Source organism: Scomber scombrus, chromosome 13, assembly GCF_963691925.1.
Source record: "Scomber scombrus chromosome 13, fScoSco1.1, whole genome shotgun sequence".
Lineage (NCBI taxonomy): Eukaryota > Metazoa > Chordata > Actinopteri > Scombriformes > Scombridae > Scomber > Scomber scombrus.
In genome coordinates, this window is record NC_084982.1 from 16,350,741 (window position 1) to 16,368,515 (window position 17,775).

The window sequence follows — 17,775 nt, forward strand, 5'->3', positions numbered from 1 at the left end:
ATTTGGAGAATCCTGCAGAGGTAAAAAGAAGACAATTAACAATGACAGTGTGGTAATAGATGAAGCTATAAAATGAACCTGCTGCCTGCAGGATGCTTTGTATGATTTCCACGAGGTAGTGGCAAGGGTGTGTTGTCTCAGGCTTTCATTTCTTCTCCCTATTCGGTTTTTGGTGGTTTCTTACGCCTGTCCGAAATATGTAATATTTATCTAAAACAGCAATAGAGCAAAAAGAAAGAAGTAATTTTTGTGCTTCCACTCTACTCTATAATTGAGTTATTATCCTGCATATGACAGGACTTGTAAATTTAGGTTAACCTTGTTTTTATGTTATTGATTCCTGGGGCATGTTCCATCCTAACACTACATTAAATTAATCAATAAATCAATTGTCAAGCACAAAACTTATGTATGTACAAGGACATTAAAAGCACAAACAGCCAAAATAAATTCCTTTACTGTGTAGGAGCTCAATTTTAAATTGGGCAGTTATTTAATACGATGACAAAATAGACATTTTCATGTACACATTTCCTGTATGATCATTCTGGACTTCCTTTTAAAGATGCATCTCCATAGTTCAGTTCATAATAAAGGTGCAGCAATAGATTGTTTGCAGTAATAATTGTCAAACTGTATCAGTGCTTGAGCAGATGTCATCGCTCAGTGCTGTAATGACTTCAAGATAGGACAAAGAATGACAATGCTCTCTGATCCCTGAATGTCATTCTGGTATAAACTACAGCACAGCGGTTTATTGCGGGCATCATGCATTCAGTGGCATGCATTTGTGATTTGACAGATAGAATGTAGGAGGGAAAAAATTGAAACCCATCCATCTGGGTGTGGAGGTTTCAAATGACTTGAATTTTAAAAACTAATTTCTTGGAAGCTGATGACCTTTTGTGAAAAGCTGCTCAACTTTGTCAAGTGGCAATTCAAGCCCAAGCGCCTAAGAGCTACAGTAATAACCCGAGATCCACTGCTCGGGAGCCATCACCCCTCGGAGCTCATCAAGCCAAGCTCTTGTATAATCTAATTTGATTTTAATGCTTCTCTGAAGGAGATTGTGCTCTTATTACTGTGTAATGATGCTGTTGTCAAGAGCCAATGGTGATGTCTAATATCACAACTATGTTAACTGCTTCTGTGACACTCATCTCAGCATTTTCCACATCGTCACCAATGCACAATAGCTTGTGCTGTATATTTATGACTTTGTTGTTCTTGCTTTGCATTCTGCTTCATGATTGACAGAAACATGGTAAATCTTTAAAACCCCCTTCTTTATTACCTTCGTCTGATATGGTTCTTTTTTCGTATTCAGTACAGTAGATAGAGCATAACGATGAAGGTCTTCGCTGGGATGAGGAGAATTTTGAAGTGCTCACACTCGGAGGCAGCAAATGGAAAAGTGACAAGCCTGGTGCACTTGTCTATTTTACTTATTCTGTGCCTCTGTTTCATATTCTGCTTCGCACCGTGGGGTTATTTTCCTCCAGGGTTCAGGAGGGCACGCTCTTTCATTTCTTCAGAAAATTGTTTCGCAGGATTTCAATCTTTGGCTGCTAGATATGACAAAACACAATATCAAGAACACTTATGTTTCTTATCTGCCATTTTTTCTGGGTATAAATAAAAGATCAGTATAAATTTGAGTCAAGTGTCCTCGAATGCACATGTGAGAGATGAGTATGAAAAGAACTATGAACCTTGGGACAGCCCCACTGTACATTTTCATCGCCTGCTCAAAATTACCTTGGCACTGGGGCTTTGTAAGTCATTTGTCATCCTTGAAAATCAATTAGTGTTGCCATGATAGCAATCCTGATGTAACCCTTTGAGTGTTTAGACGGAAAAAACCTGCAAGTGTTTTGTTTTCACATCATGTAAACATTATTTCTTTAATTTGTTAAAATGATATGTAATGGTTTGAGGTTGTGGTCAATTAGGTGCAGACTGTCACAACAGTACACAATCCATCCCAAATACTGATTATGCCTAAACACACCTTCTGTTTGCCACATAACAAAAAGCCAAAGAGCAAAATTTAATTAAAATTGCAACCACTTTCCTGTGCTTTCCACCTATCAGTGAAATTCTTCATGCACTGTTCAGTTGAAGAGACTAACAAAAAGCCTGAATGTTAGTTGTATTATAAAACCTTGCACACAAATAAATCTACCAACTGTGTAGTAGCTACAAACTGTCAAGAAATGATTCAGTGCAGTGGAATCAAAAATATTACTTCAACATACATTTTCAAACCACATGGCACACAGATCTTGTGATATATTACTTATGATGATGCACATATGTGCAGCCTATGTATACTGAACAACCTCCCAATGGTATGAAAACATCCAAACATCGTCCTATTGATGTCCCATTTTTTTCCCCATTTGGCTCTTGTCAGAGGTCAACCTCAAACAGCATGCGGTGGAATCAGGCGTTACTGTCGATGTCACATTGATGCATTACAAGGCCCAGGAGGTCACGTCTCTGTAAACATACATTATCAAAACCCATAGAAGATGTGAGGTGTTGACCTCACCGATAGTTTACAGTGTATCTGGAGGGGAAAAGGGTCATGTGATGGCAGAGAGCAACTTTGTAGCTGCAATGACTTTCTTGCTGCAAATGAAGAGGGTCAAGCAATCAAGACTGGTCGGGCTCTGTGTCAGCGCCATTATCTTACGCTGTCTGAAATGATCAATGAGCTAAAATAAAATGATCACAAGCTAAAATTGGCCTGCTAATGAAAATGGACCGTTTAAACATGCTCCTAGACGAGAAGCTGGCCAGAGAGGAAACCAGGCAGCAGTTTACAAAGCCAGACATGAAGTACATACCAAATAGATGGGAGCTGTTGTTATCATGGCAATTTGCATGGCACGTCTACTCTGTCTTTTTTCAGTTTTGATGTTTATGTAGAATCTAGTTTAAAACCTAGCAATAATTATTTGTGTTGTCAGGGCAACATATATATATATATATATACACACACATATATATATATACACACACATATATATATATATATATACATATATATATACATATATGTATATATACATATATATACACATATATATATATACATATATGTATATATACATATATGTATATATACATATATATACATACATATATATACATACATATATATATACACATACACATACAGTATATATATTTTTTAAACGTGCATCTATCTGAACAAATGTGTTGTGATCCTAAACACACATCCATAGATGTTCTCAAAAGTTTATTTAGTATTATTTATACAGTACAGGAATTCACACATTCAGCAAAGAAGATCCTGTCCCTTACGACTGAAAACAGTTAAATGACTTTGTCTATATGTAAATAGGTTGTATCGACAATACTCTGAAGCAGAGACTTAAAAAATAAAAAGGCACTTAAGGCAGGTACAGTACTGACGTAAATCTTCTTTCCTCCCTTTTAGCAATAAATACATTCTGTATGTGCATTCCTTTTGTGGTACCATGGTTGTGTAAACGTGTAAGTTGCACTGTGCTACAAAGTACCCCAGTCAACACTGTCATAAAAGGCACAGCATTATAGAAAAATATTTATAAATAATTTCCCATAAATAAAAATGTATTTTCCCACAAAACTGTTTTTTTTTTGTTTAGCCTCTGCCATTTCCCATTAACCCAGATAGAATAGTGTTAGAAATTCAGTCAAAAAACACAAAAAAAGAAAACACAGATATACTTTTCCTATACAGCATGAAAAATAAACTAATTTACTATAATGCTAATTTCTCTCTGTTATGACAATGGGCTAGACATGTAATCATATGAGGAAAAAGGAGGTTGTTTGGCGGTTGCTACCAAATGCTAGTGCTATGCAATTTGATATTTAATTCATCACTATTGCTATAACTATAAAAGCAATACTCAAAAGAAAGGACATTCTGTAAGTTGAAAACCACATTAACTGCTTGTGTGTTACTGTGGTGTCTCAACTTACGGCATTTGCTTATAAGATAACCGTTATCACATTTCTTCAAAGAAAAAGTTCTGGCTGATGTGTTGAAATCACTTCTCCACTGTTTTATTCCACTTCCATGGCAGACAAATCTTGCTCTCCATCAGATTTTTCGGTGGGCAGGTCTTGTGACTCTGGGGTGCTTTGGTCATCTGATGCAGAACTAGGTTCTGTGGTTGTTGGTGTCTCTGGCCCCTGGGTGTCTGTTTCAGCAGAGTCATCAGCATGCTTGGTCTTTCCTGATAATTAGAGATAATTTTGCACTTCAGACAAGAGTAAAAGTCTATTACTGCATATGTGTGTAAAGGTCATACTCTATTTTAGCTCAGTTTCAGCACAGATACAAGCAGGAATTGGTCGTATTTCGTGCCTGAACATTACAATTTAGGGGTATGCATCTTGTGCGAGTGTCATTATCACCTAAAACAGACTGGTCGTCGTCTACATCAGCTACGTCAGCATCAGATGATGACAAAGGTGCCTCAGACGACATCTTCAGTTCACCAGTGACCTCAGGGAGTCTAGGTGCCTGAGGCCTGGTCTTTCTTGCAGGGTTCAGGAAATAACAATATGCACATCGGAAGGCTGAAACAACACAAATAAAAACACTATACATTGATGTCACTCCACTAATACATTTTCAACCAGACACAGATTAATATACATGAATATGAACCAATGACAAAAAATGCCTGAGATGCATAAACACTTCAGATTGATGTGTAGCGCTGGTTTGCATATTCAATCTTGTTGTGAATTTGCTTACAGGGGTCGGTAGTGGTAGAGGCATTTAAGAGCCATATGATATACTACGCTGCCAAATGCTAGAGGGCAAATGAAGGCACAGTGTTTGATGGAGACTGACAAAGAGTGTTGTGTTTCTCAAAGTCTTACCAACATATTCAAATTCCTCCTTTAATGCCATGCCGTTATGGGACAGACACTGCTGACAGATGAGAGCGTATCTATGAGAGAGGAAAGAAATCACAGTGCATGGATTGGCATTGGAGAAAAAAAAAAGGATCATTTTATTGATAAAAACAATGACACTGTCCACCAATCAAGTATAGTACAAGTTTTTGTAGTTTACTTTTCAGTGTGGGCGATCATTGTGTTGATCATCTTTGTTTTCACACTTATCTCATCAAATATTTAAAAAAAAGATTTAAAAATGGTGTTACATCAGTACTGTACATTTTCATAATACTAAACACCACTTTAGATTTACCTTTATGGGTCGTTTTTTTTAATAAGAGCACTTCCAAATTCTCTGGTTCCAGCTTCTCAAATGTAAATATTTTCTGGATTATTTAGCCCTCTGTGACGGTAAATTGAATATTTTTGGATTGTGGACTGTTGGCCGGGGCAAAAAGACATTTGAGGATGTCATCTTGGGGTTGTGGAAACACCAACATTTTCTGACATATTATGGACCAAACAACTAACTGATTAATCAAGAAAATAATCGGTAGTTGCAGTTCTTCTGTACTTGCATGAAAAAAAAGGTGAGAGATTAGTTTGTGTACCTGTTCTGAGGGCCATCTCCAACAAGATACTCAATGACTCTGTCCATGGCACCTCTTTCCCTTGGGAGCACAGGTCTGGCCAGGGGTGGGCCTGGGGGGTGCATCCCTGTTAAAACACAACATTGATACCCATTAAGAAACAGCCTATAGTCTTGAAAACAAACCACCATAAACAGAGAACAGTTACATGAAAATCTCAGTAAAACAGTGAGCCTGAGATTCACAGTTTGCTGCACAAACCTTGATGAATTTTACAAAAAGCCTGCTCCTTTTTCTTAATGACTTAACACTGGATCTGAATTGCAAAGCACGTACAGATTCCCTGCTGTGTTGGTGAGTAGTAATTAATATAATCTAACATCAAGAGCAATCATAGGAAGATGACTGGTCATTTCTGTGAGACTTGGCAGAGTCTCAGTATCCTGCTGGTTATTAATTTACCAACATATGGAAACTCTGTGGTGACTCTTTGTATCAAATTGCTTTTCACTTTCAATTTTCAACAGAAGCAGGTGATAACATCAAGTCATGCAAACCATTTGTGAGGTGTTCCCAATGCCAAAGGCAATTTCACCAAGCATTAAAAGACATTTAGTGAGATTCTACCACCATTGCCCAGAGAACAAACGCAGGTCTAGCTAATTAATCATAGTTAATGTAATCCTGCTTCGTGCATACCTCACAGTTGGCATTCCACATGGCAATTACAGCATGCAGCTTCCTCGAGGAGCACATTTCCTTTACTGTTTGCACTTATTTGCATCTTTTATTGAGTGTTCATAGTCCAGAAATAATTTATATTGAATATTCAATACCACTACACTCCACAGATGTCTTCCATATACAACAACTGTTCTATGGAAAGTTTTCAGTGTGTTGGCTGGCCAGGTTTTGAAATCGTTAAAAACACAAACATCATATTCTCTTGAGGTCACCATTATATAATTCTGACTGTATTAAACGTTATCACCTACTTTTCCTTTTAATTCACCATTAGCACTTGAGAAAGGTTTAACTATTTAGTAAGTAAAACTGTATTCATACAATTACCCATTAGGTAATAACTGTAACTAAAGAGAGACAGCTCTCCTCAAAGTGACTAATTAACTTTAAAATTCAGATGCAGGGCGTACCTCAATTTCAGTTCTTGATATAAGCGCTGTTTTTTGATAAATATATCATGAACATCTTTTAAATTGTTTGGGGGATTGGGTTGGTATCTTAGGTCCTGCTTTTAACTGGTTTAAGTATTAACTTTCTAAGAACATCCTCAGTACTGCTTAGTAGCTGCTCTCATTACTTGTGGAGTGCCACAAGGTTATATTTTGGGTCCAGTCCTTTTCTCACTATATATGCTCCCATCAGATCACATAACGGGAAGACATAATGAATCTCACCATTTATATGCAGACAATATCAAGATATATATAACCATCACCATAAATGACCCAAACAGCCTAATCCACCTCCAATTTTTTTGATTTAACTGAAATCCAAGACTGGATGCATCAGAATTATCTGCATCTAAACAATAACAAAACAAAAGGCACTACTACTACTTGGTCCACACTGCGCAACTGAGCAGCTCAAGCACCGGTTGGGCTCCGTAGCTCCCTATACAACACATCCTCCTAGAAATATAGGCGTTATATTTGACTTCACTTTTGAGGAGCAGGTCAAGAAACTTGCACAAATGTATTTTTCACAATTAAGAATCATCTCCAACATTAAATCTTTTCTGTCCTTCAGTGATTTGGAGAAGGTTGTAAATGCCTTTATGTTTTCCAGACTCAACTATTGCAACGCTCTGTACTTTTGTCTGAAGCCATTGTCACGCCTACAGCTGGTTCAAAATTCAGCTGCCAGGTTTTTAATGGGTATGAAGAAAAGGGACCACATTATACCTGTTTTAGCATCATTGCACTGACTCCCTTCAGATTTTAGAGTTGATTTTAAAATTTTATTACTTACTTTTAATGCCCAACTTGGTCTGGCCCCAGAATATATAATAGACCTCTTAGCATTCTATGAGCCTGAACGTGATCTTAGATCATCTAATCAGTTACTCCTCATTGTTTCCAGGTCCAAATTGCCGTCAGGGCCTCCAAACTCTGGAATACATTTCCTATAGCCATCAGACATCTGTGTCAACATTTAAAATAAACTTTTTTTATAATGGCATTCTTGTAATGTACCAATGTTCTGTGTGTGTATGCATCTAAATGTATATTTATGTTTCTGTGTAGAAATGTATCCATGAGAGCACACATTTGTTTTCATTCGTGTTACTTGTTTATCAGTTTTGACTTGATTTTATTATATTGTTCATTGAATTTTATCACTTTGTTTCATCCCTGTAATATTTGATGATTGTATTTGTTCTTTATTTATTTTTGTGCTGTTATGTATTAGTCTTACTGTCTCTAATTGATCTGTTCTGTTTTATTGCCTTGTGAAGCACTTAACATTTCTTTGAAATGTGCTATATAAATGAAGATATTATTAGTATTAGATATACCACCCTTGTTGACAAAACACACCACAGAGCCTTAAGCAACTAGGGACACCGAACCAGGGAAGAGTAAATCACACCTTAATCTACCACATTATGATGTGGTCCCCCTGTGTGCAGGTAACTCACCGACTCCTAGAACAGGTGTTCCAGGGGTCACAGGCTTCCTCATCAAGCTCTGCTGAGCAGCTATAGCCGACAGATTCCTCTCTGGGGGTCCACCTGGAGCAGAGTGGGAAGATCGTCCAGGACAGGTGGGCCCAGAGGCAAGAGGAGGGCGGGCCCCAGCACTGCTTGCAGGATTCACTACCACTGGGGGGGTCTTTGGGATGACATTGCGATGGCGAAGTTCTAAGACAGGAAACATTGCAGGTTGCTTAATACTGGTAAGAAACACAAGAGGAAAGTAAGGAAAAGTGCAGTCTTCTTCAGAACTCATCACTACCTTGTCCTGGTTTGGGAGTCATATGAGATCCAACTGGAGTGGATTCCAGCTCCTTCATAACAAGAAAGCACAAAAGCATGTTTTCAATATGGACACAACGCAAAACACACAATAATGTTTAAAAACAAAAACTCACCATTTTTCTCTTGGAATCAGGATCAAATCTCTCCAGAATCATTTTAGCAGTTTTATAAGTCTCAGTCTCCATAACTTCCTCAAGCTGAAAAAGAAGACATTAAACAGGTATTATAGGGTAAATGTAAAGTTATTTCTCAATACATTGCACAATGAAATTAATCGTATGTTAAATGCTCAAATGCTGTGTAATTATTTAACGACGATTTGATCTAATGAATAGGTGTTCTAAAAAGACATTTCAATATTATAAGAAGTATCTACCGTGACATTATAAGTGACTGAGAAAGGGCAACATGAAGTTACTTCACTAAATTGTACATCTTCATTTAAAATAAGTACCAAACATTTCTAAATATTTACACATAATATGAAGAATAATTACATTCACTACTTCGATAATGGAGAGTGTGAAAATCCATCAGCTCTAATTATTGAAAGTTATTAGACTTGACAGAGGATGACAAGCAATTTCTCAGATTTATTTCTTTCCTGCACTAAATGCTATTAATTACAGTGACATCAGCAGAATGGTTTACTGGGTTAAGTCACTGAACCAATCAAACGCCATCAGTACAGATCCTAGATTAGCAAGTATCCTGCCGCTAAATGCTGAGTGGATCAATAAGAGCAATACTACAAGGCTTCCTACATGACTTACAGAATGAAGTTCACTGAGGCACACTAGACATCAAAATAACAAGGCATTCTACAGAGATTGAGTTACAAATTTCTGTTTACCAGAGATTAGTTTAATTATACGTCTCTCTCACTTATCTGACCATGTAGCAAGCCATAGATGTGACAGCTTCTTTTTGAAATGTCACTTTGCAGTTCTCTGAAGTTGACAGAGCTGATTTGAGGGACATCTGAGAGAAATCTGTAGGGTGCTGAAAATAACCAGCCACTCAAAAAGATATGATGAAATTTCTGTAGTGTTTTTGTAACTTTCTACTTCTGCTTGTGACATAGTGAGTACAAATCAAAATGTATTAAAGTGAATACAACATGCTTATTTTATTAACTTTGACAAGCACCATCGTCTCTGACTGCCACTCTTTATTTAATTTCATTTATCTTCATCTCTGAAAATAACTTGGTTTCAGAAGTTTGCCAACAGCCTCATCTCTGCTAACTGAGGTATACCAGTTGCTTGTTTACATATCCAGCAGTTACTTTGCAACATTATCATTCATTTCAAATAGCATTTCTCTTTTTTAGCTCAGTTTTTGATCTCTACCAACTCCTGGGTGAAATATGACTTTTTATCTGCTAAATGCTTCACTACATTCACCAACTATTCGTTAACGAGGGGATTACAGTAGGTTTTTTCGAGATTCTTCACTGAAAACAACTGCCTCCTGCATCTGTAAACAGGACTTTGATAGCGTAGAGAAAGAACCAGAATAATTAAGTTACAGCCGGACTGCTAAACAATGAGCTGAAACATGTTATAAAAAGCGTAAGGGAACTGCAGAGTCAGATAATTATCTGTAGGTTGTAATTGAATACATTGTTATCACAAAATCATCAATTATATCATCTTTGAACATTTTAGCATTGAGGCGTAAAAAATTATTTTCTCAAATTAAAACATTTTATGTGCATGATCTCAATCTGATATGATACATTATTATAAATGTGACCAGAATATAACAGAAGCGAAAAAAGATGAAAGGAATTTTCTGTACATTTATCATTTTAGTGCAATTCCGTCCATGCTAACAAAAACTTTTGTTTTGCTAGCAGAAAGATGTAAGCCATAGGCTGTTTCACACGTATCAATGCTCTTTAAGTCCTTTGAGTGTAAAGCAAAGTAAAACTATAGATCAAAAATTACAAGTCTGGACAATTATAAAAACTTCACTTACTATTTTCCTCTTTTGCGTTTTAAGATCCTCTAATTTTTCATCTGAAACAAAAACATTTGTAGGAAATTCAACAAGAATGAAACATTAAAGACCAACATTGTGAATTGTATCAATAACAAAATAGATCTTACTATTCCTTTCAGTTCTCCGTGAAAAAATAACTATCAGAAATTTTCGGAGTAACCACACTCTAAAAAGGAAAAAGGGAAAAAAGGGTTATTGGTTACATAATTAAAGATTAGTGAAAATGTGCCTGACTATCATGTATACTTACAATAATGGAAATATTAAAAAGGGAAGAGACAAAATGAGTCGTCCCATTAACTGTTCAGGAAGGTACCAGAAATACACGATTATGCATGTGAACAGGTAGAGAAGAGACGAGTACAAAAGCAGCCTCCCGAGCCATAACTTCAACTGCCTTTGAAACTTTTCAGTGTATTCTTCAAGAACCTGGATATCCTGTGGGAGAAAAAAATAGGCATTCATTTAGTACAGGAACATGATCCTAGTAACATAAGAGCTATTCTGGTTACATTGCACATATCTTATTATTCAAACTGCAGTCAATTGGAATGTCACAAAAATAACAATTTAAAATACATAAATAACATACCATTTCCTCTTTCTATGCTTTTCCTATTAAACAATTAACGTGTCTACGTATTTACGTGTCTAAAGTAACAAAAGTTTCACCTCTGCACCAATCTTCAGGCAAAGTACAGAATTTTTCTAATATCATATCGGCTGCGATCATTACTAATAACGCCACTGGTTTAGCTTCCACCAAAACCACTGAGGCAGGGTCATAATTCAAATTCAGATTATCATTTGTCGACTATCAGCAGAATCCTACAGTCATTCTTTATCGTTGTGATCAAGGTGTATTTAAAAACTAACAAAGCAAGTAACTGAACCGTTTTTACACATATTGTATGTTTGGGTCTTATATGTATTGTAAGTGCTTTGAACGTCTATTCATCATTATTATCTTAGATGTGATACTGCATACATTTGTCCAATTACGATATATTTAGTTTTTAGAAAATGTCCAACTGTTTGATAATGATTTTCAACATATTAGCCAGCTGCAATTCCCCTTTTCCATTTTGAAAAAATACGTAACTGTCTAGGTGAACATGAGTGAAGTATTTCTGAATTTAAATAAACTTTCAATAATATAAACACTCAAAACTTTACATTAAACAGAAGATATTTTAAATAATTATTTTAAACAGCAGTTCTTCCCCAAATCTATGTTGTCACCACTGTCTTCATGTTACCTTTCACAACATTATGAGGATGTTGTGTCACCACAAAGATGCAAATGGAAGCAAATTCTATCAGGATTAGCTGTTGAACCTTTGACAGTGAACACAAACTTCTTTAACAGCACTCATTTAAATGTGAATTTGTAGCTATCAGAGAAGTATAATCCAACCTTGTCATTAACTAGTGGGAGCATACCAAGCAGAAATTTTGGTCACAAAATTGTGTCTGCTTTCGGCAGAGAATTCTGTTTATCCATGTAATTTGTAACTATTTGGCTATAGCCAAAAAGCTCATTCACCTTTAGATTTTTTCCCCCCCAAAAGCATTGTTGTACTCACAATGATCAAAATTGATGCAGCAAAAGCAGAGGCATTATCTTTTTATGGCATGAATTCTTCTTCTTGTCAAAACCTGGTGCCTTCATTAGCCACTAAGGAACCTGAATCACTCTGCTGTACGAACTTGGGTGTTTGTTATGCTAGTAGTGGCTAAAGTAGCCTCGAGCCCCAAGCAGATATAAGGGTGGAACTACAGAGATCTGGTAACCTCACTTCTTTCTAACCCCACAGGCCCAGGTTGTTTCCATTTCCAAACTTGTTGTCACCTGTCCCAGCTGACACAGACAAGGTACATAATTTGAGGCAGGTTTTAGCATCTCCCTCCAGAGCCACAAAAGGCTTTATACAACTTTTCATACATATGCGGCTGTCCTTCCTAAGACCTGTAAACTGTCTTTGTGTAAAATCGGTGGGGGTCCCAGTTAAAGGGTTGGTTACACAATCCCAAAATAGCTGACAGACAGAACAGGACCCAGTGTAAATCCCTATGGTCCATCTGCAACATGTGTGTCTGTCACTCTAAAACAAAGGATAAACCAGCCTTACAACAAGCGCGTATGGTAAATATATGCAGATGATAAAATATTCTTGCATGAAAAGATTACAAGATTTTCCTAAAAAAACAGACCAACACCCATCTATTCACTATTTCAATACCACCTTCCTTCTTCGTTGTGTGTGTGTGTGTGTTTGTGTAGTGTCACTTTCTACAAGGAGAGGGGCCGAAAATAGCCTGACACTAGCTTAAGTGTAGAAGAGCACTAAAGCCTGTATCAGTCAGCAAATGAGGAACTGATTTGGCCCTCATTTCCACATCTGTTCACTTATGGTCAGAAGACAGCTGATGATTCAACACGTCTTAAACAGCATTGTTTCTTAATCAAAAGAGGGTTATGTGATCAGATTGCATGATAATGACTAACAACAACACCTTCAACATATACCCCTTAATGGGTGAACAAGAGGAAGAATTTCAGAGCATGGAAACTAAAAAAGAGACCTAACAAGGCATTAAACCCAAATGGTCAATTTCCAGTTTCAAACACACCATGTTTTCAGATCTCTGCAATTACTTTGGTGAGTTCAGTGATATCCTAATTAAAAGAACAAACTTCCAGAGCTATGAAAAATAAATTCAAGTTCTAGACTTTCGCTTTAAGTATTACATATGCAACTGATAAAGCAATATGCCAGAAACCTTCGATTGATATGTGACTGGCGGACTGACTATTCACCTGCTGCCACAATGTGAATAACTGTATTTACTGTTCTGAACAAGTCTGTGTCAAGAGAGTAGTCTTTACAAAAATGTGTCTTTCTGAATTGTGCAGCCTTTATAAACATCATTGAGCACCATTACAGTGACAGATGCTATGGTCAGTTTTGCTTTATTCAGTTATGTTCATTTGACTCAGAGCGGGCACCTTCTGCACCAACTTCAAGGGATTTATTATCAAGTGCTCTGCTACTGTTTAAATGTAACCATGGCATGAAAGAATAAAAAAAAGATTTTCTTGTTGAATTTCTCAAATAAGACACGTTGTCTTTCTTTTGCACCTTCACCAAGAACCATGACTTTAGTAAGTTGTAATGTACTATCTTGAGAAATCATGTATACAGTATCTTCTGTCTGAGTATGTTTGTCATTAATTAAAGTTACTAGAAACAATCATCTTCTTTACACCAATTGGTGTTTTAGTTGTTTGTGAAAGTGTTTCTTCTTGACGAGGGCTCTGTCTACCTGTCGTTTTAATGAAACAGTCACACTTAATGGCCTGCCTTATTGTGCATGAGTCCCACAGTGCAAATTAGGCTATGCAGTAAAAGCTGCAAAACATTTAGAGCATGAATTTGTCATGCTTAAGGTATTTCATAGCATGTTATCAAACAGCGAAAGCAAGTAAAAAGAAAAAGAAAAAAGGAAACACTTCTCAAAGTAAACTATAAAGTTAAATTGAAATGAGTTTGAGATTTTAAAACAGCATTACTGACAGTCTGTGCTGAAATAAGCATACCTTATCCATTCCTTCCAAAACCTCCACAGTGGATGGTTTAGCCTGTAAGGCAAACATTTAGAAGCGTCAGTTAAAAAGAGGGAAATCATAACATTCGCTTAAAAACAGCAGTCTTTGTGCAAAAAACGTCTCGATAGGATATGGAAACTTCCTTTTTCTGCTTCCTATTTTAGTGAATACTTCATGAATCTGTACTTTAGTTGTTGGAAATGTAAGTTAGATGGCCTGTGCATGCCTATATAACATTTCCTGAACCAATATGAGTATTGTCATAAACATCTGAATTGTTATCATTTATACAGATATATCAAAGCACGTGAGAACAAAATATTCATATAGTATGGAGTAGTTAAATCATAAATGCAATCGATTGAAAATGTAGAAAGTCTTCAGTCTAAAGACAATGATAAGACCTTTTCTTTGACACATAAAATCCACAATTAAGTAATTAGTCTAGCAGCAGAAAGATAAGTAAATACGAACCCTCCACCGTGAGATGACAGCCCCCATGTTGATGATGAGGGTTTGTAGCCTGCTGTTTCTGGGGCTCTCCTCTAATGTTTCCACTCAGATAACCGCTCCACCTGTTGAACAAGGTGAAAGCAGTCAATAATACACACTCAGCTGCTCATTAAGTACACCGAGATAAAAACGAATGCATTCAAATGCAACAGCCCTGCAATAAAACCTGACCTCATTACTGTTGTTTTGGAGGCTTAGGTTCGTGGTGTGTTTAGGGGCATTTACTGAGGGCCTTTTAGTATTCTCCATATTTACTCTCATTATGTTAAATAAGATGTACAAACACATTTACCAGTATAACGAAATAGGATTAAACAGCACTGCAAACAAGATACTGGCAACATAAACACATAAATAAATAAACAACTCCAGCGTTAACAACTTCAACAGAAGTATTTGACGTCTACAAAATAAGGTGAAAGTAATGTGTGAAATGCATTCAAACACTGATTTAACCGAGCCTGGAAACGTTCACAGTGCTCGAAGCTGAACCAAGTCATGTTAGCAACTTCACTTAGCAAACCTAACTTCTCCATATGTGTTTTCGGGGGGCAGCTGACATTTCATATCGACGCTAACTAAACTCAGCAATGACTTAACAAAGCCGATTACTCATATGGGAAGGTTCAATGTGTCAATATGTGCAGCTACGTTGCATTAATAACTTCTTAACCCACTTTAATTATAGCAGTAAAGCGGTGGCGTTAGCATTGCGGAGCTAAGGTAGCTAATAACGCAGATAGTTAATCACGATAAATACCAGCAGACATCGACAACTTAGACCGTCAAGATTGTTTTGCAAATGAGTCCAAATAGCTTGACCAAAAAAGAGAAGGAATAACAGCTCAGTGTTGAATAGACAGCGTTACCTTGGCTGAGATGAGTTGTCCGGGTTAAACAGCCTGTGGCTCAGGACTGCAGCCCTCTGTATTTAGACCGAGGCTGGAGCTGAGATGGGGGAGTGTCCACTGAGAGGAGGCATCTGCTCTGCTGATAAGTCCCAGTAATGTTACCATGTTTGACTGTGTCTCTGATGTTGTTGATGATGGTGATGTGATGTGAACACAATTAGCTGGACTACTGTTAATAGTTGTTGTAGCTGTAGGCTAGATATTCTCAGTATGAGGAGTTTTAGTAAGAGCTCATTTCTTTATCTTTATGTAGACTCGTAAAATGTTTTTTTATTACATCCATCTCCTTACAATAGCGGCATAAATACCAATGTAGTTATTTCCTTATCTACACCGGTGTTTATACTTCTATTTATATTTTGCTTTTTTTTCTTTCTTTTTTTTGCACATATAGGCCTAGTTTTTTATCATGTCAATAGTCCACCACCACTACAAAGCCTCTGTACATGACTGTCCCTCTCTTTCTTACCATGTTAACTATTTAATGTTCATGTTTGTTGCTTTTTCTGTTAACATCTGGGCCACACTGAATTTTTTGCACTTGATACTTGAACAAATCTGAACAAACATAATTCTGATACATTTTGCATACTTTTTTACATACTTGATTCACTTTGAAAAGACGGTGTGCCCAATGGGTGCATTTTTGGAAGCACTTATTGAACTAATTATTGTGTTCTTGAAAAAAGAAAAGGTGAAATTATTATTTTCCTGTATTTTTTTAAAAATTAGTATTGTTTTATTGCTTTTGTACTTGTTATTTATTGTTCTTTATTCTTTTGTATTGATGCTCTTCTATTTTTACTGTTCATTTAGCTGCTGCAATAATGTAAATTTACCCACCCTGGGACTTATAAAGGAATATCTTATCTTATCTTAAATCCTCAAACATTAGTTTTATTTAAAAAAAGAAAGGCTTATTAACAAAGTTCAAATATGTACAGACTTGATAGTGACTGCTGAGAGGTCTAGTTATGCTTAACTAACATACATATCAGAAACTACATTAGAAACACCTGTGCAATCTGTTGCAATCCAATACAACAGCTCTGCCATCATTTCTACATTTACAAAGCATTTACGAAGAAAGTCTTCCTACTATTTCCCCCCTTTATGTATGTTAACGGAGTGAACATAAAATATTAGGAACACCATTCAATATAATACACTTCAATACACCACCACCACCTATAACAGCCTCAGTAATAAATATAAAGTAGAATTAATACCTTTCTGTAAAATGTAAGCTTCTATATGGTAGTGGGGTAGCATCATAACCAAAGGAAAGTAAGGCTCTCCTTCCCTCCACTAGCCTTCAGGTCACACTTGGGCAAGGTGTAGTTCCTGTCAGCTCACCGATCAGGATAACGTGAGTCTGTTGAATGCATCACTTTACAGACAATTTGAGGACATTTCAATTCATTTCTTTTCATGGCTGTGTGGTCATAGACATCAGACAGAGGATTCTTCAAGCAAAACAAAAAAGGGAGAAGAATGGCAGGGGTCAACTGTCTCAAATAAGATACTGCATGCAGAAGTTGTATCAAGTATCAAGCCACTTGGTATAAAACATGGTCAAAGTTGAATAAAGTTTGTCAGATTGGGTAGGGTGGACACCACTCATACTAATCCAGCTCGGTGAAACAGATGTGAGCAAACAGGCGCCTCTGCACCATCATTAAGTGACTGTTTGTTAATTGGAACGTGAAATGTACAAGGATTAGCTATGTCTACAGATAAATTTGTGAAACATATTGCAAGAAACGGGCAAAATGGAAGTTGACATCCTTGGAGTCAAAGAGACACACTGGAAAGGAGAAGGAGACTACGTGATAGACATACCAACAGCTGAAGGCAGTTTAAGAATTTTATGCTTAGGAGGAAAAAAAGTCAAGCAATGGAGTAACGGTTATTATGAATAACAAAGCAAGAAATACAGTGATGGAATGGGACAACATCAGTGATAGAATTAAGTGCATAAAAATAACATCAACACCTGTAAAACATGAATATGTTCATAACATATGCTCCAACAGCTGATAAAGAATCGGCTGTAAAAAAAGAAAAAAAGGCCTTCTATGAATAACTAACAGAAGTAATTAAGAGCAAAAAGACCTTTGGTGAAAATGTCATAGTGGGACACTTTAACACAAAAGCAGGAGAACAAAAAGAGGAATACATTGTGGGACCTTTTAGTCTGGATGACAATAA

General features: G+C 36.7%; 1 protein-coding gene across 1 annotated transcript; it reads right to left on the reverse strand.

The window, feature by feature from the left end:
- Positions 1–3,255: 3,255 nt before the first annotated feature.
- On the reverse strand, positions 3,256–15,595 carry lnpa (limb and neural patterns a). The gene is made up of 13 exons (XM_062432163.1): positions 15,523–15,595; positions 14,615–14,715; positions 14,132–14,173; positions 10,781–10,968; positions 10,638–10,696; positions 10,507–10,547; positions 8,637–8,720; positions 8,501–8,552; positions 8,185–8,406; positions 5,544–5,649; positions 4,912–4,982; positions 4,438–4,602; positions 3,256–4,256 (listed from the first exon to the last, which is right to left on the reverse strand). The coding sequence occupies exons 2-13, from the start codon at positions 14,639–14,641 to the stop codon at positions 4,084–4,086; spliced, it is 1,230 nt and encodes a 409-aa protein (XP_062288147.1). The 5' UTR covers positions 14,642–14,715; positions 15,523–15,595; the 3' UTR covers positions 3,256–4,083.
- Between the last annotated feature and the right edge of the window lie 2,180 nt (positions 15,596–17,775).